This window comes from Cnephaeus nilssonii (genome assembly GCF_951640355.1).
Source record: "Cnephaeus nilssonii genome assembly, chromosome: 20".
Taxonomy (NCBI): domain Eukaryota; kingdom Metazoa; phylum Chordata; class Mammalia; order Chiroptera; family Vespertilionidae; genus Cnephaeus; species Cnephaeus nilssonii.
The window spans coordinates 10,365,009-10,390,512 of NC_137091.1; the positions used below are offsets into that span (position 1 = coordinate 10,365,009).

At 44.0% G+C, this 25,504-nt stretch overlaps 1 protein-coding gene across 1 annotated transcript in view; it reads right to left on the reverse strand.

Annotated features, from left to right (window-relative positions):
* Positions 1–25,504, reverse strand: part of PKD1L3 (polycystin 1 like 3, transient receptor potential channel interacting) — a 67,656-nt gene that overhangs the window by 34,917 nt on the left and 7,235 nt on the right. Inside the window, exons 3-13 of the mRNA XM_079800332.1 lie at positions 23,948–24,052; positions 18,830–18,879; positions 16,808–17,056; positions 14,555–14,659; positions 11,264–11,440; positions 9,855–9,982; positions 9,506–9,632; positions 8,344–8,472; positions 7,436–7,667; positions 3,622–3,815; positions 680–910 (exon numbers count right to left, since the gene is read on the reverse strand). Coding sequence (XP_079656458.1) covers positions 680–910; positions 3,622–3,815; positions 7,436–7,667; positions 8,344–8,472; positions 9,506–9,632; positions 9,855–9,982; positions 11,264–11,440; positions 14,555–14,659; positions 16,808–17,056; positions 18,830–18,879; positions 23,948–24,052 — 1,727 coding nt within the window. The remainder of the gene's footprint in view (positions 1–679; positions 911–3,621; positions 3,816–7,435; positions 7,668–8,343; positions 8,473–9,505; positions 9,633–9,854; positions 9,983–11,263; positions 11,441–14,554; positions 14,660–16,807; positions 17,057–18,829; positions 18,880–23,947; positions 24,053–25,504) is intronic.

Sequence of the window (25,504 nt, forward strand, 5' to 3'; positions counted from 1 at the left end):
CAGGTAGATAACATATAAAACATCCAATTAAACTTGAATTTCAGACAAACACTGAATAATTTGTGGGCATACTTACACCAAAAATGCATTCACTATTTATGTGAAATTCAAATTTAACTGGGCATCCTGTATTTTTATTTACTAAAACTGGCAATCCTATACCCACGGCAACAAAGAAATGAACATGTTATAGAATTGCGTTCTACAATTTCCAAATGTAAAAAAACACAAGAGCAAGAAAGAAATAGAACAGAAATTAAGAACAGGCAGCCATCAAAGCATTTTTTGTTTGTTTCAAAAAAATTTTACAGGTTTTTTTATATATTGCAATTACATTAAATTATAATTTGACTTACATATAACTTTCATGTGCAATGTATAAAGTGAGATAAACATGCATTTGGTTATAGTTAAATTCTCTACATGTTTTCTTTTGGCCTATTCCTAAATGAATCACATGAGAATTCAACCTTGGCTAAAAGAAAAAAGGATATAAAGGGTTAAGTTCCTAGGCCTTGAGAGAGTAGATATAAAGAGAAATTTAAGAATACTCGCACTTGAATTTCTCCGCTACCTGGAACCATGGGACCTGCCTCTTTGGATGAAGGTATTTTTCCCCACCTTCTTCAACATACTCAAGCCGTTGTGGCAAAACTTTCGGAATCAAAAGTCTCCTTACCTTCTGCATATCTGCCTGATCCTTTCTCCTAGCCCACACAAACAGGAGCATGTAGAACCCCAAAAGGCTGGCCAGCAAGGACACCCCAACAGGGTTGCTGGTCACGCGCAGGAATAGCTTGATCGTGTCTTCAACGTTCACTGTCCGGGGCACTATGAAGAAGTCGCTGCCAAAGTACGTCAGGTGGTTACAGAGGCACTGGGTCCTCACAACTGTGCTCTGTGGCCCGACCTGGAATGGAATCGAGACACTGACGCTGATGAAGGGCCAGCCATGAAACATCAGCGCAGGCAATTCAGAGCGGGAACAGGACGTCTGGGTCGCTCATTCACTGCTGCTGGCGCGTTGGCAACATCTGGTAAAGCTGGAGAAGCACAAACCCTCGGACTCCTGCAGTCCCAGGGCTGTTTGTGTAGCCCAGGGAACTTTACACACGTGTCCAAGCAGACATGGAAAAGAGTGCTGCTGCCAGCACTGCGGAGAACCATGGAATACCGGGAACACCTGTATGTCTGCTAACGGCAGAACACACACACAGGTAAAGAGACGAGTAGGGGCGACCGGACGGAATACTACACAACAGTTAAGATGAATATAAACATGGGTAAATGCTGAGTGGAAAACCAAGTTACAGAAGTATATGTATCGTTTGGTGCCATTTGCACAAAGACCAAGACAACACTCATGTATCTGCTTCTGTCAGTGTCCTCACTGGGACGTAAGCTCATGAGGACACTGTCCCGTCCATCCCTGCATCTCTGGCTCCTGGCCTTGGCCTGGCGAGGATGCACAATAGCAGATGCTCAATAAATACTTGGTGGAAAGATGAATACACTAAATTTAGGATGGTGGTTACCTTTTGTGGGGAGGAAGGAAATGGAATTGGTGAAGGATATACAGAGCACTTAGATTATTCCTGAGTGTTTTATTATTTCTACAAATCTAAATAAAGTCCTAATTTTGTAATAAAGCTGAGTGGTGTGTAATGGTTTTTATTATATTACTAGAGGCCCAGTGCACGAAATTAGTGCACAGGTATGGTCCCTAGGTCTGGCAGGCAATTAAGGCCAACTGGGCCTTCCGGCTGCCAACCTAGGCCTTCTTCTGACTGTCAGCCTGGGCCTCCCTTCCCCAGCTGCTGGCTGCCGGCCGGGGTCTTCCTTCGTTCTGCACCGCCCCCTGGTGGACAACGTACATCATAGCAAAAGTCTTTATTAAGACTTTTCAGTACTACATTTAAATTATCTCCCATGGGGATAATTTGCATATTAGGCTTATATATATATATAGATTCCTTATAACTTTCCATATGTTGTAACATTTCCTCATAAAAAATTTTTTTTAAATGTTACTAAGACCCTGGCCAAGTGGCTCAGTTGCTTGGAGCGTTGTCCCCATAGATCAAAAGGTTTTGGGTTTCATTCCCAGTCAGGGCACATATCTAGGTTGCAGGTTCGATCTTGTCGGAGAGCAAATGGTAGGCAATTGATCCATGTTTCTCTCTCACATCAATGTTTCTCTCTCTCTTTCCTCCTCTATCTCTCTCTCAAATCAATAAAAATATATCTTTGGGTGAGGATTAAAAGAAAAGTTACTAGGCGAGTAAATGGAAGGTACCCATTCCATATTTGGTTTTGCAGATGAAAAGTCTACAATAGTGTCATTATGACCGATTTCTCTGCCTGGCACAAGGTTAAGTTCTGATCGCCCCACCTATATTCTGCCCTTGGGGGAACTCTCATCTGTTCTCTGCAGCTCTGTTCCCTTCACAGAGCCAAACACCAGGGAGGCTTCAAGGAGGCGAGACATCCTGATGCCTGTTGCGTCAGGGGTCACTGCTCTGCCAGGGGAGAGAGCCTGCTGCTGGAGTGTGGCTTCCCTGACCAGCAGCACTGCCTCCCCTGGGAGCCATTAGAGAGGCAGGATCGCAGGATCGCAGGCCCGCCCAGGTTTAGGGCAACAGAATCTTCACAAACAAGCTTCCGCTTTGAGGATGTGCTTGGGAAGCAGCACCAGATCATCCAGAAACCACCGCTTGAGGCCATGAACGATGCGGGTGCCGTCCAGGAAACCCCTTTCCTTCTAGTCCCAATCCGGACGACACCTTCTCAGAGGGCTCAGAGCAGCCTCATGATTTCCAGAACCTTGCACACACTCTGTGCAAGGGGACCAGGACCTGCATCAGACAGGACCTCACCGAACCACTATGTGAAAATGCAGGGTCACTGTGAAGTGGGCAGACCCCAGGGAGTCGGCAATATCACGAAGGTGACCACCTGTCCCTGGCCTGGGGGGTACAAGAATGGGCTAGCTTCTTTTTAAGTCCAAAAATCCTCTTTTATTTAGCAGAAGTTCATTTCAGTTTACACAACACATTTAATACTTGCAGGCTTGAACAGCTTCCATATATTGCTTTTCTTACTTTACCTGGAACTGTCACGTTCACCGTGGACTAATGCCTGAGAAAGAAATCACAAATACAAAGCACAGCCTGCTCCAAAGAGAGACTCTTGCCCAGCCCACTACACACGACCGTCCTTCTTCCCAGCTGATTTATTTCCCTTCTACTTTTTTAAAATCCTCACCTGAGAATGAATTTTTTTCATGGATTTTTATTGAGAGAGGAAGGGACAGAGGGAGAGGGAGGGAGGGAAGAAGAGAAGAAAGGGGGGGAAGGGAGGGTGGGAGGGAGAGGGAGAGAAACATGATATGAGAGAGAAACATTGATTGGTTGCCTTGACCAAGGATCGAACCCATAACCTAGGCATGTGCCCTGACCAGGAATCAAACCTGCAACCCTTTGGTGTATGGGGTGATGTTCCAGCCCACTGAGCAACCCGGCCAGGGCTCCTTCTAGGAGTTTGAGGGGAACTGAGGTAACACGCACCGTGTTTGATGCCAGCTAAGGCAGAACGGAGCAGGGAAGCGGCACAGCTTCTTACCTGACATCCGTTGCTCTTCCACGTGCTGTTGTGGCTGTCCCAAAAGTAGCACTGAGTGAGGGCAGTGACGATGGAGAACAGGGTGGGAGTCCGCTGAGCATCCTCCTTGCTTTTATTCAACACAGCTGTTATGTAGTAGATGCCGATCCCGTACTGCAAACTCCCTGGAGTCAGCACCCAGGTATACTCCTCATCTGAGAACAACGGAGAGTGCTTAATTGCATTGCACGTGGGAGAAAAATACTGTTAACCCTTTCTCCTGAAGGGCCTGTTGTTATTTTACTTTACAAAGTAATACGCTTAGAGTCACAAATGATTTCTTTAAAAAATGACCAGTAATACAATCCGGGGCCCTGGATTACTCCTGTTGCGGTAAAATACATCTTCTTTTGATGAATGAAAATTTAGGCCTAAGGAATTAGACTGTATTAAGAGTTTTAGGAAAATGAAATCATCACACACTGAAATTAGTAGATAGAAGACCCAGGTGACATAAGAAACCCAAGGACAAAGTGAGGACAGGAGCAGAGTGGGTCCAGGAAGGAGCCTGGACCGCACGCCAGAGGCTTGATTTCAGGCCTGGCTCTGTCACAGATGGTTGTTAAGCCACCAAATCTCTACTTTTCTTATCTTTCAAACAAGGAGTCTAAACGAAAGAATCTCCAAGATTTCTCCCAGCTCCAAATGACACGAGATTACTGCCGAGATCAACCAGAAGCAGGGAGTGCATGTTCTGACTTGGGAAACAGCCTGTTGGTAACGCAGACAGGGCTTCGTAGCTGGCATCCAGCATGGACAGCTGCTGCTCAGGGGCTTTGTCTAAAGGGAATGGTCACTTACAAAGTGATTGTGTCTATTAGCGAGGCCTAAGCCAGAGCAAGAAAAAGCTCGTTCAATACGGGTCAATTGTCACGAGGGAGACTACAACATGCTTTATCCATTCTGATTATTTTCCCCAACATCTTTTAAGGCAAAGGGTAGCTCTTTAGTAAGACTATTCAGTACTACATTTAAAGTTCTTTGGTCAACTATATTCCAGGCACTATTTATATATCTCAGAAATCCTTAACTATTTATTTATATATGTCTGAGAAACTCTTAACTCTTCTAAACTACAACATAGTCATTCTGATCTTACACCAAGACTTACTGAGATATCTCCAGGGATTATCTAAATCTAAGATTTGAAATAAAGTTGAAATATAAGTGATATATTACATATATATATATACTAGAGGCCCGGTGCATGAAATTTGTGCACAGAGGGGGGGTTGTCCCTCAACCCAGCCTGTACCCTCTCCAATATGGGACCCCTTGAGGGGATGTCCCACTACCCGTTTAGGCCCGATCCTGGTGGGATCGGGCCTAAACGGGCAGTCGGACATCCCTCTCACAATCCAGGACTGCTGGCTCCCAACTGCTTGCCTGTCTGCCTTCCTGATTGCCCCTAATCGCTTCTGCCTGCCAGCCTGATCACCCCCTAACCACTCTGCTGCCAGCCTGTTTGCCCCCAACTTCCCTCCTCTGCCGGCCTGGTCACTACTAACTGCCCTCTCCTGCAGGGTTGATCACCTCCAACTGCCTTCCCTTGCAGGCCTGGTCCCTCTCAACTGCCCTCCCTTGCAGGCCGGGTGCCTCCCAACTGCCCTTTCCTGCTGGCCATCTTGTGGTGGCCATCTTGTGTCCACATGGGGGCAGGATCTTTACCACATGGGGGCAGTTATATTGTGTGTTGCAGTGATGATCAATCTGCATATTACTCTTTTATTAGATAGGATAGAGGCCTGGTACAGGGGTGGGGGCCAGCTGGTTTGCCCTGAAGGGCGTCCCGGATCAGGTGGGGGTTCCCTTGGGGTGTGGGGCGGCCTGAGTGAGGGGCCTGTGGTGGTTTGCAGGCCGGCCACGCCCCCTGGCAACCCAAGCAGAGGCCCTGGTATCTGGAATTTATTTTCCTTCTACAATTGAAACTTTGTAGCCTGGAGCGGAGCCAAACCTGGGGCTCCCTCCGAGGCTGGCAGCCATTTGTGTTGGGGTTATAATTGAAACTTTGTTTCTTTAAGCGGGTGGGCCCGGCCAGGGTGTGCAGAAAGCTTTGCTTCCCCTGTTGCCGCTGGCAACCATGGCCTGCTCTCTCAAGCTCCATTCTGCCGCCATTTGTTTGAATTTGTTTACCTTCTATAATTGAAACTTTGTAGCTTGAGTGGAGGCTTAGGCCTGGCAAGGGCAGGCGGAAAGCTTGGCTTCCTCTGTTACCTAGGAAACCTTGCTCTCTGTGGCTGTAGCCATCTTGGTTTGGGTTAATTTGCATACTCACTCTGATTGGATGGTGGGCGTGGCTTGTGGGTGTGTCGGAGGTGTGGTCAATTTGCATATTTGTCTATTATTAGATAGGATATTCATCTATACATATAACCTTTGAGATACATTATGACCCATTGTGCTGGAACTTTACTTCTGCAGAAGTCTCAACATCTATATATATAAAAGGCTAAGTGACCATCCAACCGTCCGCCTAGCTGGTACCTATGATGAACACTGATCACCAGGGGGCAGACACTCAATGCAGGAGCTGCCGAGCTGCAGTGACTTGGCAGTGGTGGTTCTCGGGTGATGCACCCCGGAACCAGAGAGGAGGGAGCCCGATTCCTCGCCAGGGCCACGTGATTCCACCTTCGGCCGTGGGTTATGTTGTCGCTGGGGCACTGTCCCCCCTGAATCTGGTTTACTGCTGAGCTGTGGTGACTTGGCAGTGGTGGTTCTCTAGTGACCTAATTTCCTTTCAATGTTCATGAATCCGTGCACCGGGCCACTAGTTTTTTTTTTTAAAATATATTTTATTGATTTTTTACAGAGAGGAAGGGAGAGGGATAGAGAGTTAGAAACATCGATGAGAGAGAAACATCGATAAGCTGCCTCTTGCACATCCCCCACTGGGGATGTGCCTGCAACCAAGGTACATGCCCTTGACTGGAATCGAACCTGGGACCCCTCAGTCCGCAGGCCGACGCTCTATCCACTGAGCCAAACCGGTTTTGGCAAGGGCCACTAGTTTTATTATGAAAATTTTCAACCACATAGAAAGTTGAGAGAATTTTACAGGAACATCCATAAAATCATAACCAGATTCTATAATTAACATTTACTAAATTTGCTTTATCACATAAATATCCTTCTATCTATCCCACAATCCATCTTTTAAAAAATGTATTTCATGCCCTGGCCTATTTGGCTCAGTGGATAGAGAATTAGCCCATGGAATGAAGGATTGCGGGTTCGATTCTGGTCAAAGACACGTACCTTGATTGGTTGGCAAGCTCTATCCCCGGCCCTGGTCAGGGCATGTGCAGGAGGCAACCAATCGATGTGTCTTTCTCACATCAATGTTTCTTTCTCTCTGTCTCTCCCCCTCTCTTCCATGCTCTCTAAATACCAATGGAAAAATATCATTGGTTGAGGATTAAAAAAATAAAATAAAATAAATGCATTTCATCGTCACATGTTATCTATACATGTGATAAAAGTACATAGGACTAAACACAAACACAGGAGTGCTTGTAAAGTAGTGGAATCTGAACAAGATCAGTGCATTGGATCAATGTCATTTCCTCATTGCACTACAGTTAAGCAAGATATTAGCATTAGGAGAAACTGGGTGACAAGTATATAAGATCTGTTTTTATTTCTTACAATCGCATGTGAATATACAATTATCTAAAAAAAAAAGTTAATTTAAAAAGAAAAGCTTGTTTAATGCTCCACAGCACAGCATTGCAAAGTGCTGTGGTCAACTGCTGACACCTGAGAGGGGTCTTACCTTTCTGCTGCACCTGCGTCTTTGGCAGCGTCATGTTCAGGTGGAAGTAAGTGTGGTTAGGCTGATACTCGAACCCCAGGTAGAGTGTCATTGAAACGGGACTTTCCGGCTCTATGCACACGATCAGGGACTTCTCCAGGGAAGTGACGTTCACTGTGATGGTAAAATAGTCCGTACTCATGTTGACGCTGGTGGGGTGGGTTTCCATGCTTGCATTTCTCCAGAGCATGATCTAGAATGAGAGACCAATGATATTTTTCCATTGATATTTAGAGAGCATGGAGAGAGGGGGAGAGACAGAAAGAAACATCGATGTGAGAAAGACACATCGATTGGTTGCCTCCTGCACGTCACTCTTGAAATTTAAGATGGTTGCCGAAACCGGTTTGGCTCAGTGGATAGAGCGTCGGCCTTCGGACTCAAGGGTCCCAGGTTCGATTCCGGTCAAGGGCATGTACCTTGGTTGCGGGCACATCCCCAGTAGGGGGTGTGCAAGAGGCAGCTGATCAATGTTTCTCTCTCATCGATGTTTCTAACTCTCTATCCCTCTCTCTTCCTCTCTGTAAAAAATCAATAAAGTATATAAAAAAAAAAAAAAAAAAAGATGGCCCATTGACTGACGCCTGTCAGTCTCCTTTATAGGGATAATGGGACGAAACTTCCTAAGTCTTCCTCTTTGAATTTTAGTAGGTAACACAGTGTCAGGGGTTGAGGAAGGGTGATAGGCTAAGATCTAAAATGACTTCTCCTAAGGAGAAGTTTGTACAAGTCACTAAGTAAAGGTGTTAACGAAACAACGTCACTCCCATGAATCTCCAATGACTTCCTTCATGGTGTTGCTGCCTTCTATGCTTTTCTCCAGGAATTCCTAGTCCCTTCCATTTTATTTCCTAATAATCAAGTCATACCTCAATATCCTCCATTAAGTCACGGACTTGGAGCAATTTATGATTAGAACTTAGTACCACACTTCCGACGCTTCCAACAATGTTCTTGTCATCAAAATCCTTGAAGGGATTGAAAGCTAGTCCTGTTATCTAGAGACAAGAAAACTCCAGTTTCAGCCATTACCAAAATATTTATAAATAACACCCCGGTACATAATAAGGTAATCAGATACCATAAATTAAATGTTGGGATTTTCCCCCTTGCTAATATCTCAAATAAAATATCTCTCATTATATGACTAGAGGCCCGGTGCACGAAATGCATGCATTCGGGGGGCGGTGGTGGTGGTGGCTCAGCCTGGCTTGTGCCCTCTTGCAGTTTGGGAGCTCTTGGGGGATGTCCGACAGATGGCTTAGGCCCACTTCCCAAGCCGGCAGTTGAACATCCTTAGCGCTGCTGCGGAAGCAGGAGAGGCTCCCGCCACCGCTGCTGGGCTCGCCAGCCATGAGCCCAGCTTCTGGCTGAGTGGCACTCCCTCTGTGAGAGTGCACTGACCACCAGGGGACAGCTCCTGAGTTGAGCGTCTGCCCCCTGGTGGTCAGTGTGTGTCATAGCGACCGGTCGCTCTGCCATTCGATAGATTTGCATATTAGCCTTTTATTATATAGGATTATTATATAGGATCATATGAGAAAGAATTAGTTAAAGATGAGTCATTTACTGTGACCCTCAGAATTATTATTATTTTTACATCTTTATACCTAGAGGATTCATTTTACTAGGAAGTAAGTATTCTGTTCTTCAGGATAAGGCAGCAATCCTACTTCTGTTTGTTAGGTAATTGCTGAAAAAAAATACAATATGCTGATATGACTAGGTTGGTATATTGAATCAGTGATTATTCAGATATTCCCAGCTTTGTATAGATAGTGAAGAGTTGAATCAATTAACATCATAACACAGAAACTTAGTTAAATCCAGAAGCTTGTTTAATGCTCCCCATTCTATCCTGGATCATTTTCAGAGGCTTTCAATCCTGCCAGTGTAAAACAGAAATTAACAGCACACAACCTTCTCTCGTTTGGTCTGTGAGCTTACATTTCATGGTGCATTCTTGTCACCCAAATGCCTACAGCCATCAAATCTCACTTTTATTCTGGTCAGAATCAACTTCACACTCACTTGAACATTAACTCCTGGGTGTTTATTCAAGAGCTCCTCCAGAGCCGAAGCTGATGGGAAGGCTAACCGCATGGGTGCTGGGTATCCGAGAGTGTAAGAGCTCAGAGGCAAAGTTGATATGTTTTGGCTAATGAAACAGAAGTGAAATGGGAATCGATCTATGTATGTTCTCTAAAGGTCAAAAACCTAACATGAAACTCTCCTTCCCTCCCTCCCCCTCCCTCCCTCCCTCCCTCCCTCCCTCCCTCCCTCCCTCCCTCTCTCTCTCCCTCCCTCCCTCCCTCCCTTCCTCCCTCCTTCCTTCCCTCCCTCCCTCCCTCCCTCCCTCCCTCCCTCTTTCCCATGTTACCTGCTCAACATCAGGGTAGCAATGGAAGAGATCAAAGTCACCGAAGACTCAGAAAATGGATGCTGCTGTAGAAATGTTTCCTGGATCTTCCCAAGGGCCATCAAGGAGTTTTCCAGAATATTTTCTACCTGCATTTAGAGGGAAATATCATGTGACTTGTGTAACCTCAGGGTATTGTGTTAGTGAAATGATGATTTTGAGGGTGTTGGAAGGGGAACAGGGATCTTGACAAGGATGTAATGGGAGGTGACATTCATTGGAGAGAACCCATAGGAAGTACCTGTAGTCTGGCTAAAGAGTCATCATCCTCTGTGTCACTAAGAGGGCCCCCCAAAGAAATATGTACATGATATAAGCTGCCCTAGATCTGCTTATGATAGGTTTTTTTATATTTAAAAAGAGCTTTATTATAATGAAATTCACACATACAGTTCACCCATTTTGAGTATACAATTTAAAGGTGTTTTTTTTGTAAACTCACAGGGTTGTGCAACTAGAACCATGATCTAATTTTAGAATATTTTTATCTCTCATAAAATAAACCCAGAACCCAGTAGCAGTCACTGTCCATTCTTCTGTCCCTATCTCCTCAATCCCTAGGTGACCACTCATCTACAGTGTGTAGATTTGCCTCTCCTGGACATTTCATATAGTGGAATCATAATATATGATCTTTTGTGATTGGCTTCTTCACTTGTCATAATACTTTCAAGGTTCATCCATGTTGTAGTATGTATCAGTACTTCATTCATTTCTGTTGCCGAATAATATTCCATTTTATGGACATACCACTTTTTATTTATCCATTCATCAGATCATGGACATCTGGGTTGTTTCCACTTTTCTGCTATTTGACCATTTGAATAATACTGCTATGCACATGATTGCACAAGTTTCAGGTGGACATATGTGGATCTATTCCATGGAGTAGAATTACTAGGTCACATGGTAATTATATTTTTAACACTTTGGGGGAACTGACAAACTGCTTTGCAAAGCACTGTATCATCTTACAATCTAACACTGCATGTATGAAGGTTCCATTTTCTCTGCCTCCTTGCCCACACTTGTTATTAGGTGTGAAGTGGTAGCTCATTGCAGTTTGATTTGCATTTCCCTAGTGACTAACAATGTCGAACATTTTCCCATGGGCACAGCAAATATAATTTACTGAGTGCTAACTGTGCCAAGCACGTCACTAAGGTCTTTTCACCAGATGACAGCATTAGGCAGGCTGGGCTCACTGGGGTAGAGAGGAGGACCCAGAGCAGGATCCACAAAGCAGGGTCTTCAGTGCTACAGACTGAGCTGGGCGCTGTTAGAGTCCAGGGAGAGGCTGTGCGAGACCTGGACCTGTCAAGACTGAACGTTTCCAAGGAGAGTTGGCCAGGGGCCTGTACCACACCCACCTGCTCAATGTCATGCTTGGATCTTGGCCCACTGGCTGCGTCAGCTTTCACTCCACTGTTGAGGGAGCGAGCGAGGCAGAACGCCCCAGGGATGTGGAAGCCCAGAGTGCTGCTGTTCTGAAATGGGCTTTTCAGTAATTGGCCGCTCAGGTAAATCAGGGAGTCGACAACACAGACCTGGGAATTTTGAAAAGCAAACATACATTCCTGAACTGTTCATGACTGTTTTACATCTGTGTTCTTCTGATAAGGAGTTCAGTGTTCTTTACACATTTCAAATACATTTTCATAAGAAGCAATGCTGCACTGTGGCAGGGAAGGAAAAGATACTATTCCATATCACCTGTGGGGAGGATTTGTATTTCAGGTTGCTCTAAGCAAATGACATAACCCTTTCTGAGTGGTAAGAGGACCAAATATATAATTAATACAACTCAGCTTGAGAGAGGAATGCAGAAGAAGAGAAAAGCGCTGACTGAAGTACTGCGCCGGCTGTCCCTTTGTATCTAGGGCCTCAAAAGCCTTCAAGACAGACTCGACATGGAGATCAAGGAGAACTTCTAACGGAAGCAGAAAACACCAACTGTCCTTTCTGCAGGCTGCCCTCAGGGGAAACAAGTCAACCGATCAACTATTTACTGAACAGCCACCGTAAGTACTACTACTTTTGTTTTGAAATGTTCTTTATTTTCAAAGTTACATTTATTAAAAACTGCAAAATAAAATATCCTATCCTATATAATAAAAGGGTAATATGCAAATGGACCAAACGGCGGAAGGACAGGTCGCTATGACATGCACTGACCACCAGGGGGCAGACACTCAACGCAGGACAGTGATGGCGAACCTATGACACGCGTGTCAGCACTGACACGCGTAGCCATTTCTGATGACACGCGGCCGCATGCCGTGGATGAAACATTTGCTGCTCCTGAGGATGAAACATTTGCGACTAGAGTCTTGGAGTTAGTTTTTTCCTCAAAGTGACACACTACCCGAGTTATGCTCAGTTTTTTGGCGAAGTTTGACACACCAAGCTCAAAAGGTTGCCCATCACTGACGTAGGAGCTGCCCCCTGGTGGTCAGTGCACTCCCACAGGGGGAGCGCTGCTCAGCCAGAAGCCGAGCAGGCTAGCGCAGCTGTGGTGGCAGGAGCCTCTCCCGCCTCTGAAGCAGTGCTAAGGAGCAGCGAGAAGGCGGGTGGTAAGGAGTCAGGGCTCCTGGACTGCAAGAGGGATGTCTGACTGCTGGCTTAGGCCCTAAGCCGGCAGGTGAACATTCCCGAGGGGTCCTGGACTGCAACAGGGGGCAGGCTGGGCTGAGGGACCCCCCAGAGTGCACGAATTTTTGTGTACCAGGCCTCTAGTATGAAAAAAAAAATAACAAAAGTAAGTATAAAAAAAATAAATGAAGTTAAGCCTTAGCTGGCTGGCTTAGTTGGTTGGGGAGTTGTCCTGTACACCAAAAGGTGATGGGTTCGATTTCTGGTCAGGGCACATACCTAATTTGTGGGTTCGATCCCCAGTCGGGGCTTGTGCAGGAGGCAACCTATTGATGTGTTTCTCTCACATCAATATTTCTGTCTTTTCCTTTCTCTTCCACTCTCTCTAAAAGCCAATGGAAAAATATCCTTGGGTGAGGATTTAAAAATAAATAAGTAAACAAGTAAATAAAGTTAAAAATAAGACATGAACACAAAATATTTGCAACATATATAACAAAAGGTTAATATCAATAATAAATAAGCTCTCTTACAAAGAGACAAGCAATCCAATGGAGGATGTTAAACCTCCTTAGTAATCAATAAAATGCTTCTTTTTTTTTTTTTTTTGCCTTTGAAATTGGCAAAAATGAAAGTGTGGGGGAACGGTTGGTGAGAATGTAAAATAGTTTCTTTTAGGAGGGGAGGGTAATTTTATCATCTATTGAAAATGAAAAGCCCATCAGTTCTATTTCTAGCACTCTATCCCACAGAAATATCTGCAGGAGTTCTGAAAGATGGAGGTATAAGGATGTCCATGGATGGCTATTTGCAAGGGTAAAATATCCAAAACAAACATTAAGAATAAGGAGTTCACTTATGTGTACTGACATGAAAAGATATCCTGACTCAGCACTGAGTAAAACAAACAAGGGGCCGAAAAATTTGTCGACTTTAACCCCATTTTTATTAAAACAAAACAAACCAACAAACTGTGGATGCATCAAAAACGTTTGGAAGCTTATGCACAGCAAATCAAGATTAATCTAATAATAGTGATTACATCTAGAGAATGCTTTTTATTTTATGGTGCTTTTGTTCTAATTTTCCCAAATAAACCATTAGATTGCATTTATGTACTTATTGCAATATTTGAAAATACAGAAAATGGAAAAAAGAAAATTAAAATCCTCACTAATCCGGCCGCCTTAATTGATGTGTAGGGAGTAGAAGGAGGCATGAATAGTTATGAGGAAGTCACACTGGCAAATGTGGCTGCAACAAAGGCAGATATCACGGAGGCACGGAGTTTGGATGCCTGTTTCAAGGCTGCTCTCTGCTATGGCAGGCATGGATCTGTCTTTGCTCCTGTGATTTCTCCTGACACATCTATCAGAAAAGCAGTGATGTGATAAATGAGAATGTCACCACTTACCCAGTTTTTTAACAATCTTCAGATTTTTTTTTATAAGAGAGTTTATTTAGAAAGTCACAGAGGTGGAAGGAATGGGCTATAGAAGTAATGGGCTCAAGAAACAAGTTACAGAGGCAAAAGAAGGGACCTTGAAGCTTGAGAGTCAAGGAAAATGCACCTGGGTGGTGGGGGTGCGGCGGCGGGGGGAAGCTCGGGCATGCTCCATAGAGAAAGCTGCCTTAACATATATAATTTTTAAATGTATTGATTTTAGAGGGGGGGGGCGGGGAGAGAGAGAGAGAGAGAGAGAGAGAGAGAGAGAGAGAGAGAGAGAGAGAGAGAGAGAGAAATAGTGACTTGTTGTTTCCTTTATTTATACATTCATTGCTTGTTTCTTGTATGTGTCCTGATGGGGGATCAAACCCACAACCTTGGGGTATTGGGACGACACTCTAACCAACTGAGCTACCCAGCGAGGGCACAATCTTCACATTTAAAGGTACAAATACACTTGCTAATATTTCCATTGAGTCTCCACAAAGTATTTTATAATGTTACAGTCCGTACAGGGTACAATTTCCAGATTATACATTTTCTATTTTATTATACGTTTTCTCCTTTTCTGTTTTTCACTTTCCCCTTTCTCACATCTAGTTCCCTCCCAGCCTCTGCTTACCTGCACTGACTCGGAAAATCCTGGGATAATGGCTGTCAGTTTCTGGAGCACCTCACAAGCTTTCTGAATCGCTTTGCTGAAGTTGCATGCCATTTCATCTGTGACCTATTGGGAACAAAGGTTTTTGTCAAAAATTACTTGCATATAATTACTGTACTTTAGTAGTCTGAGACATTGTTTTAATGAGAGTTGACCTTTGATGACATTATAGGCTCTATGAATCACAGGCTTTCCATAACATTTATTGCTCTCAGAGGCTTTTCTGCAAATAGAATTTTCACCTCTTCATACAGAAAATGGATAAGAGGTCATACACTGATTGCTCCAAGGACAAGTGAGTCTGAAAATAAGATTTGCAAGAGTAAGCTTAAGGCTATGGCCATGATCAAAAGTGTGGCAAACCTGGAATTCAAAACAACAAAACTTTTCTATTCAGAAGTGTGTTTATCCCCTCAGGTTTCCCACGGTAATTCCCTCAACCCAAGAGTTCATGTTCAAGAGGGAAGTCCTTGAAATACCACACGGCAGGAGCCGGGAGGCAGAAACCTGAGAAAACAAACAAGCCCAGAACACTAGACATGGCCCCAAAGCGTAAGAGGCTACTTGTTTTGAACTGGAAGTCCAACCCTGAGACAATCTGCTTACACCAGCTACGTGGTCCGAATTCTACAGAACAACCCACTTACAGCTTAATTCAATCAAGTATTCAGTAAGTCCTTATTAAGTGCTTACTGTGTACTCTTGGCTCAAGGACTGGAGCAGTTCAAGTCAGTTCAGACCCCGCCCTCACGGGCCATGCAATTGAATAGGGTTATTCCTGATTCACAGGGTTGTAGGGGGTTGGGTCAGTCACAGAGAGATCTCAGAACTGAGGCCTGCACAATTTTGGTTTTACGCTGTGGGACTGAGATGTGAATAAGAAGGAGTGAAGGTAAGGGAAACACAGGTGCCACGTGGCTGCACATCTGCCTGCTGGTCAGGCTGTTCTCAGCGTCATTCCAGCTGCAGCCTTATCTGATATTTCAGAGCAGAACGCGTAACCGGGGCTGAACCATGGCAGACCTCACCACTTACTTAGCCTTTCTTTAATGTCTCTTCATCAAGCTTTATAGAGTGGTTTCCTGAACTGACTCAGAAAAACTAGAAGTTTTGTACAGCTTTGGTTAGATTTACTCCTAGGTACTTGCTATTATATCTTTTTTTAAAAAAAATCTAATTTTCTAACTGATAGTTGCTGATATGCAATAATATAATTAATTTAGTATATACTGATCTGATATTCAGTAACATCTCTAAATTCTCTTGATATTTCTAATAATTTGTCTGTAGACTCTTCGGATATTCTATCCTTCAAATTTCTCTCTATTTAAGGCAAGCAAACACTCTTTGTTTAAGCTGCTGTAGATCACAGCAGAACACAATGCTGACTGAGACAACAGTGAACATCTAGTTTCCATTACCACTGACAGCAAATCCAGAGAAAACAGGATTCCTTTCTAACAGGAAAATGTTAGATTGCATATAGGCAGGGCTTGTGTTTTAAAAACCCCAAAACAACAGGGAGAAGCAGGATGATTTTCTTCAGTCAACACTGTTAAAGCAGCTTTGCCTCCCCCCCCACCCCCCGTTTGTCTGAAAGGGGAACTAAAGTGAAAGGAGAGCTGAGAGGGTGAGTTGGAGAAGGTGTCGAGGGGTTTGCTGCTGCTGAGACAGTGGGGCAGGCCAACAAGGGTTCCTCCCCACCGAAGCACTAATATAACAGCATTACATAATAAGGCCGTAAATACTGAAATAGGCAGAAGGCCCAATGTGGAGTGTTTTCATGGACTGGCTTTGGTTTTGCTTTTAGTCAGAATACAAGCCTGTATGTCAGGCATTCCGAGATATATTCTGCTCAGGGGTAAAGGGTGAACGAGGCTCCTTCCTAGCATCACTATTCCTGAAACGTCACCAAAATAGAAGGAAAGAGTAAAAGTGCTGTTTCCAGCCCAGCCAGTGTGGCTCAGTGGTTGAGCATCGACCTATGAACCAGGAAGTCAGGGCTCAATTCCTGGTCAGGGCACATGCCCGGGTTTCGGGCTCGATCCCCAGTGGTGGATGTGCAAGAGGCAGCCGATCAATGACTCTCTTTTTCATCATGGATGTTTCTATCTCTCCCTTCCTCTCTGAAATCAATAAAAAAAAATATTTTTTAAAAGTGCTATTTCCATGTAATGAAAGTACCCGGTTGTGACTTCCACGTTCCTCACTTACCTGATGGGATGCGTTCTGAAACGATGCTTGCAGGTGAGTGGTGGAGCCGTCTGGATGTGAGTCCTCTTTGGGGCTTGAAGTTACTTCCACCAGAGCCGCTCCAGCCGGTGTTACAGACGCAGGCCTGGCGAGCTCTGCCGTCTCAGGGCGTGGCTGGCCGGTAGGCACAGGTGTGACTGACAGTCCCTGCTGTGTGACTGTGGGTAGGACTGAAGGAAACGGGCTGACAGAATGGCACAGGGTCTTGGACTAAAAGATAAAAATATATAAAAGGAAAAGGCTAAATCTGATTTTAACCAAATAATGAAAATTAGGCGGTGTCTCCAAAATTGCTTTGGAACTCCCAAAGAGATATGAATAAACATTTCTCTAAAAGAGAAATGAATAAACTTTTCTCTCAAAAAGACCCTGTGCTCACGTAGTTTGGAGGAGGTGGCATATGATATTACCCTCTTTGAGATGCACAATTTCCCGTGTGCATTTATTGTCAACAAATTATAATGAAACAGCTACCATGTGCTAAGCTGGGGAAGTGAGGGCACAGCAATGAACAACGTGAGCCAAGTTCTTGCCCTGAGTGTCCACGTTAGTGGTGGAGACAGAGAGACACATTACATCACGTGGTCACTAACGCATGTCAGATGTCAAGAAAGGGCATTTTTGCTGAGAATGAGAGAGAAAGCGCTGTCAGTATTCCGGAGGAGGGTATTAAGAAGTGCAAGAGCCCTGAGGCCACAGCCTGCGGTTTGTTTGCGGAAGAACAAAAAGGCTCGCTGAGCAAAAATGGTGGGAAGGGAGGTAAACAAAGATCCAGGGGGTGGAGTGGGAATGAGGGAAGGGGGTTGGAGAGCAGGTCCTATGTCAGGAAATTGAGAAGAGTGTGATTTTACTTTGAATGAGATGGGAAGACATGGGGGCGGGGTCTTTGAGGAGCAGTCGCTGGATCTGACTTCTGTTGTGAAGGCTCATCTGAATGCTATGCTGAGAATTGACAGAAAGAGGCCCAGGAGAGAAGCAGGGAGTTCCGTAGGAGAAAGATGCCAAGTTCAGACGGGAGCTGATGGTGGCTGAGCCTGGGGTGATAGTGGTGAAGATAATGGGGAGTGGTTAGGTTTGGGGCATATAAAAGACTCTACGCCCTAGCCGGTTTGGTTCAGTGGATAGAGTGTCGGCCGGAAGACTGAAGGGTGGGTCAAGGGCACATACTTCCTTTGCAGGCTTGCTTCCCAGTGGGGGGGATGGGGGGGGGAGGGGGCGTGAGGAGGTAACCAATGAATGTGTCTCTCTCACATCGATGTTTCTCTCTCTCTCTGTCCCTTCTCCCTCCCTTCCACTCTCTCTGGAAATCAATGGAGAAAATATCCTCACAAAACAAAAAGGCCCTGAGAAGTCTTATAGTAAAAAAACACCTTTGTTTTCTTTCCGTCTGGCAATATTTTAAGCAATATTGGCTGTTATTCTGCAGAACATCGCTTGAGAAATATCGACTTAAGGGATTTTTATTTCATCCCCCTTCCCTTTTATACTGATAACAACACCTTTTTCTTTTTCTTTCCTTTTTTTACAGTGGACTAAATAAATGTAAATCTATATTTAGACAGCTACTGAAAGGTTTCTATATAGGACACAAAGGCAAGAAAGCTAAGAAATTTCTTGAAGGTGAAATTTTGTAGATTATGCAGAGTTTCTACCTTTCACTCAAATTTCTTTTTCCTTTTTAAAATTAAAAAAAAATTACTGCATTGTATATATTTTTGTAAGATGCCACAAGTTCTTTTTGGAATGAAGCAGGGAATAAAGAAACAACCAACAAAAGAAAATAATACCAGCGTGGACGCCAATAGATAGGCTTTAAAATCTTCTTTCATAAATAATCCATTAAACCTCTTTCCTGCACTTAAGTACTTCCTTTCCTTATCAGAAAACTGTAATTCAGAGCACTCTGTGAGACAAAGTAGAGCTCTGGCAGGACCCACCAGGACTGATAAAGAGAACACGATTCCAAGAAGGTTAAGTACTTACAGGATTAGCAAGAGCAGGTTGGTGACATTTTTTTGCAAGATGAGTGGCTCCTGTAGAACAAACAAAGTAGGTTAGGCCTGGCCCATGTGGCTCAACCTCTGAGCCAGGAGGTCACGGTTCGATTCCTGATTCCTGGTCAGGGCACATGCCCAGGTTGTGGGCTCAATTCTCAGTAGGGGATGTGCAGGAGGCAGCCAATCAATGATTCTCATTATTGATGTTTCTATCTGTCCCTCTCCCTTCCTCTCTGAAGTCAATAAAAATATATCCTTCTTATATAATAAAAGGCTAATATGCAAATAGACCGAACAGTGGAACGACCAGTCGCTATGATGCACACTGACCACCTGGGGGCAGATGCTCAATGCAGGAGCTGCCCCCTGGTGGTCAGTGCGCTCCCACAGGGGGAGCGCCGTTCAACCGGAAGCTGGGCTCACGGCTGGCGAGTGCAGTGGCGGTGGCGGCAGTTGGACATCCCCCAAGGGCTCCTGGACTGTGAGATGGCACAGGCCGGGCTGAGGGACACCCACCCCCCCAGTGTATGAATTTCGTGCACTGGGCCTCTAGTATATATATAAAAGAAAGTATGTTAAGTTCAAGTAAAAGCCTAGGATAGAAATATTTCTTAATATTTTATTTGTTATTCTTGGTGAAAAATGTAAATCACATAGGAGACCAGAGGATCATTTTCTGCTATTGATGAAGCTGTACAGTTAGAATTCTGAAGCTGAAACATGACAAATCACTACTGTCTCATCCTATTGCTTACTCTTCAAAGACCCTCAGTGTAAAAATAAATATTAAATAAAACCAACCATAAAGGTGCCAGTACATAAATATCACTGCAGAAATATCTCTCTCATACTTTTACAAAAATGTATTCTTAAGAAAAGTTGTATATTTATATAAATACTAGAGGCCCAGGTCACGAATTCGTGCACAGGTGGGGTCCCTCGGCTTGGCCAGCAATCGGGGCCGATCAGGGCCCTCTTGCCCAGTTCTGATAGGGGCCTATTCAAGCCGGCAGGCTAGGGTGAGGGATGCTGGAGGTTGGCTGTGGGAACACACTGACCACCAGGGGGCAGCTCCTGCAATGAGCAGCTTGTCACCTGGTGGTCCAGTGGTCTGGTCGTAATGGTAGATTAGGCTTTTATATAGAGAGATATTTATTAATAAATCAGAGCATATTTCTGATAGACTTTTTACCAGATCACCATATTGCTTTCATTCTCTTCCCACACTTTCCAGTAAAAAAACCATGCTCTAAGGCAATATTAGTGGGTTAACATGCCTATTTGCTGTTAACTTAGGTTGACTTCTTTCAAGGCATGAGCATCTAGATCGTTAAAATATAGCTGGCTACAGGCAGCCTACTTGGCCTTCTTTACCTTTTCTTGTGATATTTCCTCAGTTGTTCATAAGACTGACGTGTATATTTGGCAGCAGAATCACTGCGGCTATGACTGTTGGCCTCCCAGAGTTCTGAGGTGTTCTTCTGATTAGATGCTATGCCTTTCCATCCGGGCAAACAGGATGGAGGGTGGGAGAAAGAAACTGGACTCAAAAGCCTCAAGCAAATGACTTAACCTCTTAATACCTTCATCTGGAGGGTGGGTGTAAGAGTATCTGACAATGTGGAAATCAAAGCAATAGAGGTAGAGTGGAGAAAAATGTCACCTCAGATCAGGGCCATCAGCTTGCTGGGAACAGGGAAATCACCCTGCACGTCAACTGTGGATGTGGAAAGGGGTTATGATCACTAGATAAGCCAACAGGCTGCCGACCTAAGGGTGACCCAGTTTCTTGGTCTCCTGACAAACATGGTGTTTGGACAGATCCTGCCTTCAAAGATAAGGAAAAAATCAAAACCAAAAGAGAGCCTATGACTAGCATAGAACTTGGGAACTGAATCCAGGGGACTCAGAGGAAAGCATAACTCTGAAAATTATCAACAGCAAAAAAAGCTATTTAACCAAATCCTTAGAAAGCTATGTAACATCCTTAAGAGAAACAGAAAGTCTTAATGATAAATCAACTGAAGCTAAAATGCACGAGATAGATTAAAAGAGAAATAAATGAGCCCAGCCCAGCTGGTGTGGCTCAGTGGTTGAGCGTCAACCTATGAACCAGGAGGTCACGTCTATTTCTGGTCAGGGCACATGCCCGGGTTGTAGGCTCGATCCCCAGTGTGGGGCTGCAGGAGGCAGCCGATCAATAATTCTCTCTCATCATTGATGTTCCTATCTCTCTCTCTCCCTGTCCTTTCCTCTCTGAAATTAAAAAAAAATATATTTAAAAAAGAGCATAGCAGAAAAGATATGGAAGATATACAGCTATGATCCAATGTTTTAACTTGTAAACTCTGCTAAAATGTGGCTTATTGGTGTTAAAGTAACGAGGTTAGACCCAAGATAGAGTCACTCATGCTAAGCCCCACTACAGCAAACCAAAACTTAAATTTCTGTGTTTGGCTCTCCCAGAAGAGGGAGGCCTACGTCAACCAATCAGTGCTTGCCTGCTCAGCACAAATTACATAGTCTGACTTCAAGACTTCCCTTTGCTCCACATAAGGAAAGTAACCCTGCTCACTTTGGTCTATAAAAATCTCTTGCCGTGTCCAGCTCTTCAGAGCTCTCTCTCTGTTAGATTGGCTGCTGCCCAATTCATAAATTACTGTATTAAAGCCTACTAGATCAGTGACTTGTCTGGGGAGAATTTTCTTTTAACATTGGGAAGGGACAAGAAAGACCCCTTTTGACTATTCACAAGTTCCCCAAATATTTCCACCAGTTGATTTTTCATGAAAAAACAATTGTAGAAATGAGACAAAATGAAGAACTCAAGAAAAGTAAAGTTACAAAACCAGTGAAATAAAAATAATTGCTAACTAGTTTTGATAAAAGTTTAAAAAATGTATTCTTAAGAGAAGTCGTATAATATAAAAATAACAATTTAGCCCTAGCCAGTTTGGCTCAGTAGATAGAGCGTTGGCCTGCGGACTAAAGGGACCCGGGTTCGATTCCGGTCAAGGGCATGTCCCTTGGTTGCAGGTTCCTTGGTTGGGTTGTGTGCAGGAGGCAACAAATCAATGTGTCTCTCTCACATCGATGTTTCTCTCTGTCTCTACCTCTCCCTTCCACTCTCTCTAAAAATCAATGGGAAAATACCCTTGGGCGAGGATTAACAACAACAACAACAAAACACACAACCCCCTCGCTTCCCCCCCCAAAAAAAACCCCCCAATTTAATATAACAATAACCTGAATAAAACACACAGAATGTACTAACAAGATCTAGGGAGTGAGGGTGGGGAGGAGAAAACTAATATAAACTATATTCCTTTAACCAGATAAGGGGATTTCAAAAGAGATTTTCATTCCTGGGCTTGACAATTAGAAAAACATAGGTATAAGAATGTATTTTTGTAAAGAACTTCTTAGAGGGAAACAATTAAAACCAAAATATTGAAGAAAAAAATTTCAACAAAAGATAGAAGAAAGTTGCAAGGGAGCATTAGAACCAGAAAGGATATCTATTATTAAAATAAACTTAAATGTGATAAACTCTACTATAAAAATAGTCTCAGGGTTAGTAAAATAATTAGATGCCTTTATGTGAAATTTAATAGGAATATGCTTAAAGCAAAGCAACACAAAAATCAGTAAAGGACCATATCTATATAAATATAAGGAACCTCCCAAATAGGCAATCTCCTCTTTTTTCAATGAGATTGTTAAGTTATTTCTGGGCACACTTGACCATATAAACTTGAAGAATGTAGGTGGAACATCAAATGTCTATTTATTTCATTTTATAAAGGCATATTTAAAATCATGCTATAGCCCTAACCGGTTTGGCTCAGTGGATAGAGCGTCGGCCTGCGGACTGAAAGGTCCCAGGTTTGATTCCGGTCAAGGGCATGGACCTTGGTTGCGGGCACATCCCCAGTAGAAGGTGTGCAGGAGGCAGCTGGTTGACGTTTCTCTCTCATCGATGTTTCTGACTCTCTATCCCTCTCCCTTCCTCTCTGTAAAAAAATCAATAAAATATATTAAAAAAAAATAAAATCATGTTATATAAATGTATATATGTTAATTTATAAAAATTGCTCTTATAAAACTCATATTTCATGACCTAGGTTTATTCAGATTTTTCAAATGCATCTTCATCATCATTGCTTTAATTATAATCTGAAGAACTTTTGGAATTATTTAACAGTTTTCCAAAATATATCATCTTTACTTCCACCTAATGCTATCATTAAACACTTATGCCCAACTCACAAGTACCCATTTACAAAGCATTCAGAAAAGTTGATTTTTACGTTGTTCTTTAGCTATATATTCATGTCTCTACCACAATAACACTTTCTATATTGCTCTTTTAAGGGATACTTAAAGGGCTTGTTGACAAGGACATCTAACACTTGAAGTTGTGAGGTCATACCCCTAAGAATCATCGCTAGATCCACTTTACATTAGTCTCTTTTTTCACCCATTCTATCAGGAGATCTCTATAATAACTCAACATTGATATTGATTGAGGTCATTTCAGGCTAATGCATCTTCCCCAAATAGTATTTGTTTTTCAAAATTAAAAAATAATGAGAGAGAGCACCGCAACTTGACTTTGCAAGGACTTCTAGAAGCCTCTCTTAAAAAAAAAATATTTTTATTGATTTTAGAAAGGAAAGAAGAGGGAGAGATAGTAGCATCAATAATGAGATAGAATCACTGATTGGCTGCCTCCTGCACGCCCCCTACTGGGGATCGAGCCTGAAACCCAGGCATGTTCCCTGACCAGGAACTGAACCGTGACCTCCTGGTTCATAGGACGACACTCAACCACTGAGCCACACGGGCTGGGCTAGAAGGCTCTCTTTTTTGATGGAGCATTTGTAGAAAAAAACTGTCTTTCACTTGGGTATATGTAAAAAGAAGATGGGCAAAGGAATATCAAGAAAATAAGAATTCATAAATGAAAGCGAAGATTGCAATATTGAGATCAGACAAAATAGAGTGTCATGGGTATTTACTGGGTACCTGTGATGATGACACATTTCAGCACGAATTGTCCTGTGCATCCTTTAAGGCAGTTATTGATTTCACTTCCCATTACCTGAGGCCATTTTGTTTCTTGGGATTTCGACTTCTCTTTTTGTCTTCTTGGGTCTCCGATGTGAATGAGAATTATTTCCATTTCTCTCGTAACTTGTATCTTGGTCTGAAAAGACATCTATTTGGAGTTAATTTATAGGATACAGCTCTAACTGTAAGTCTATAAAGTAAGTATTACAAGCACATCCTCTCTAATAAAATGGTAATATGCAAATTAACCATCACTCGGCTACATAAGCCACGCCCACCAGCCAAGCCACACCCACCAGCCAATCAGGGTGAGTATGCAAATTAACCCCAATCCAAGATGGCTACAGCCACAGAGAGCAGGGTTTCCCAGGTAACAGAGGAAGCCAAGCTTTCTATAGCCTTGCAGGCCTAAGCCTCCACTCAAGCTACAAAGTTTCAATTATAGAAGATAAACAAATTCAAACAAATGGCGGCAGAATGGAGCTTGAGAGAGCAGGCCAGGGTTGCCGGCGGCAACAGGGGAAGCAAAGCTTTCCGCACACCCTGGCCGGGCACACCTGCTTAAGGCTACAAAGTTTCAATTGTAGAAGGTGAATTAACTGCCACAGAAATGGCTGCCGCCCTGGAGAGAACAGCAGGCTTGGCTCCACTCCAGGCTACAAAGTTTCAATTGTAGAAGGTAAATAAATTCCAGATACCAGGGCCTCCTCTTGGGTCGCCAGGGTGCGTGGCTGGCCTGCAAACTACCACAGGCCCCTCGCTCAGGCTGCCCCACGCCCCAAGGGAACCCCACCCTGATCCGGGACATCCTTCAGGGCAAACCAGCTGGCCCCCACCCCTGTACCAGGCCTCTATCCTATCTAATAAAAGAGTAATATACAGATTGATCATCACTGCAACACACAATATAGATGCCCCCATGTGGTCAAAGATCCTGCCCCCATGTGGACACAAGATGGCCACTACAAGATGGCCAGCAGTTGGGAGGCACCCGGCCTGCAAGGGAGGGCAGTTGTGAGGGACCAGGCCTGCAAGGGAGGGCAGTTGAGAGGGACCAGGTTTGCAAGGGAGGGCAGTTGGAGGTGATCAACCCTGCAGGAGAGGGCAGTTAGGGGTGACTAGGCTGGCAGAGGAGGGAAGTTGGGGGCAAACAGGCTGGCAGGGGAGCAGTTAAACATCAACCAGGCTGGCAGCGGAGTGGTTAGGGGGTGATCAGGCTGGCAGGCAGAAGCAGTTAGGGGCAATCAGGAAGGCAGGCAGGCAAGCAGTTGGGAGCCAGCAGTCCTGGATTGTGAGAGGGATGTCCGACTGCCCGTTTAGGCCCGATCGGGCAGTCGGACATCCTTCCAGGAGTCCCAGATTAGAGAGGGTACAGGCTAGGCTGAGGGACAACCCCCCGCCGTGCACGAATTTCGTGCACCGGGCTTCTAGTATGTGATAATCAAGAAAACACAAATTAAAGATGAGTATCCATTTTTTCAAAAAGAGCAATAACGTAGGACTTCTGGAGCACTCTTTTGCTCTGGAGCACAGACATCACCTTATATGATCCAACTCCTCAAAATTAGGCCCACTGACTGGTCAACAT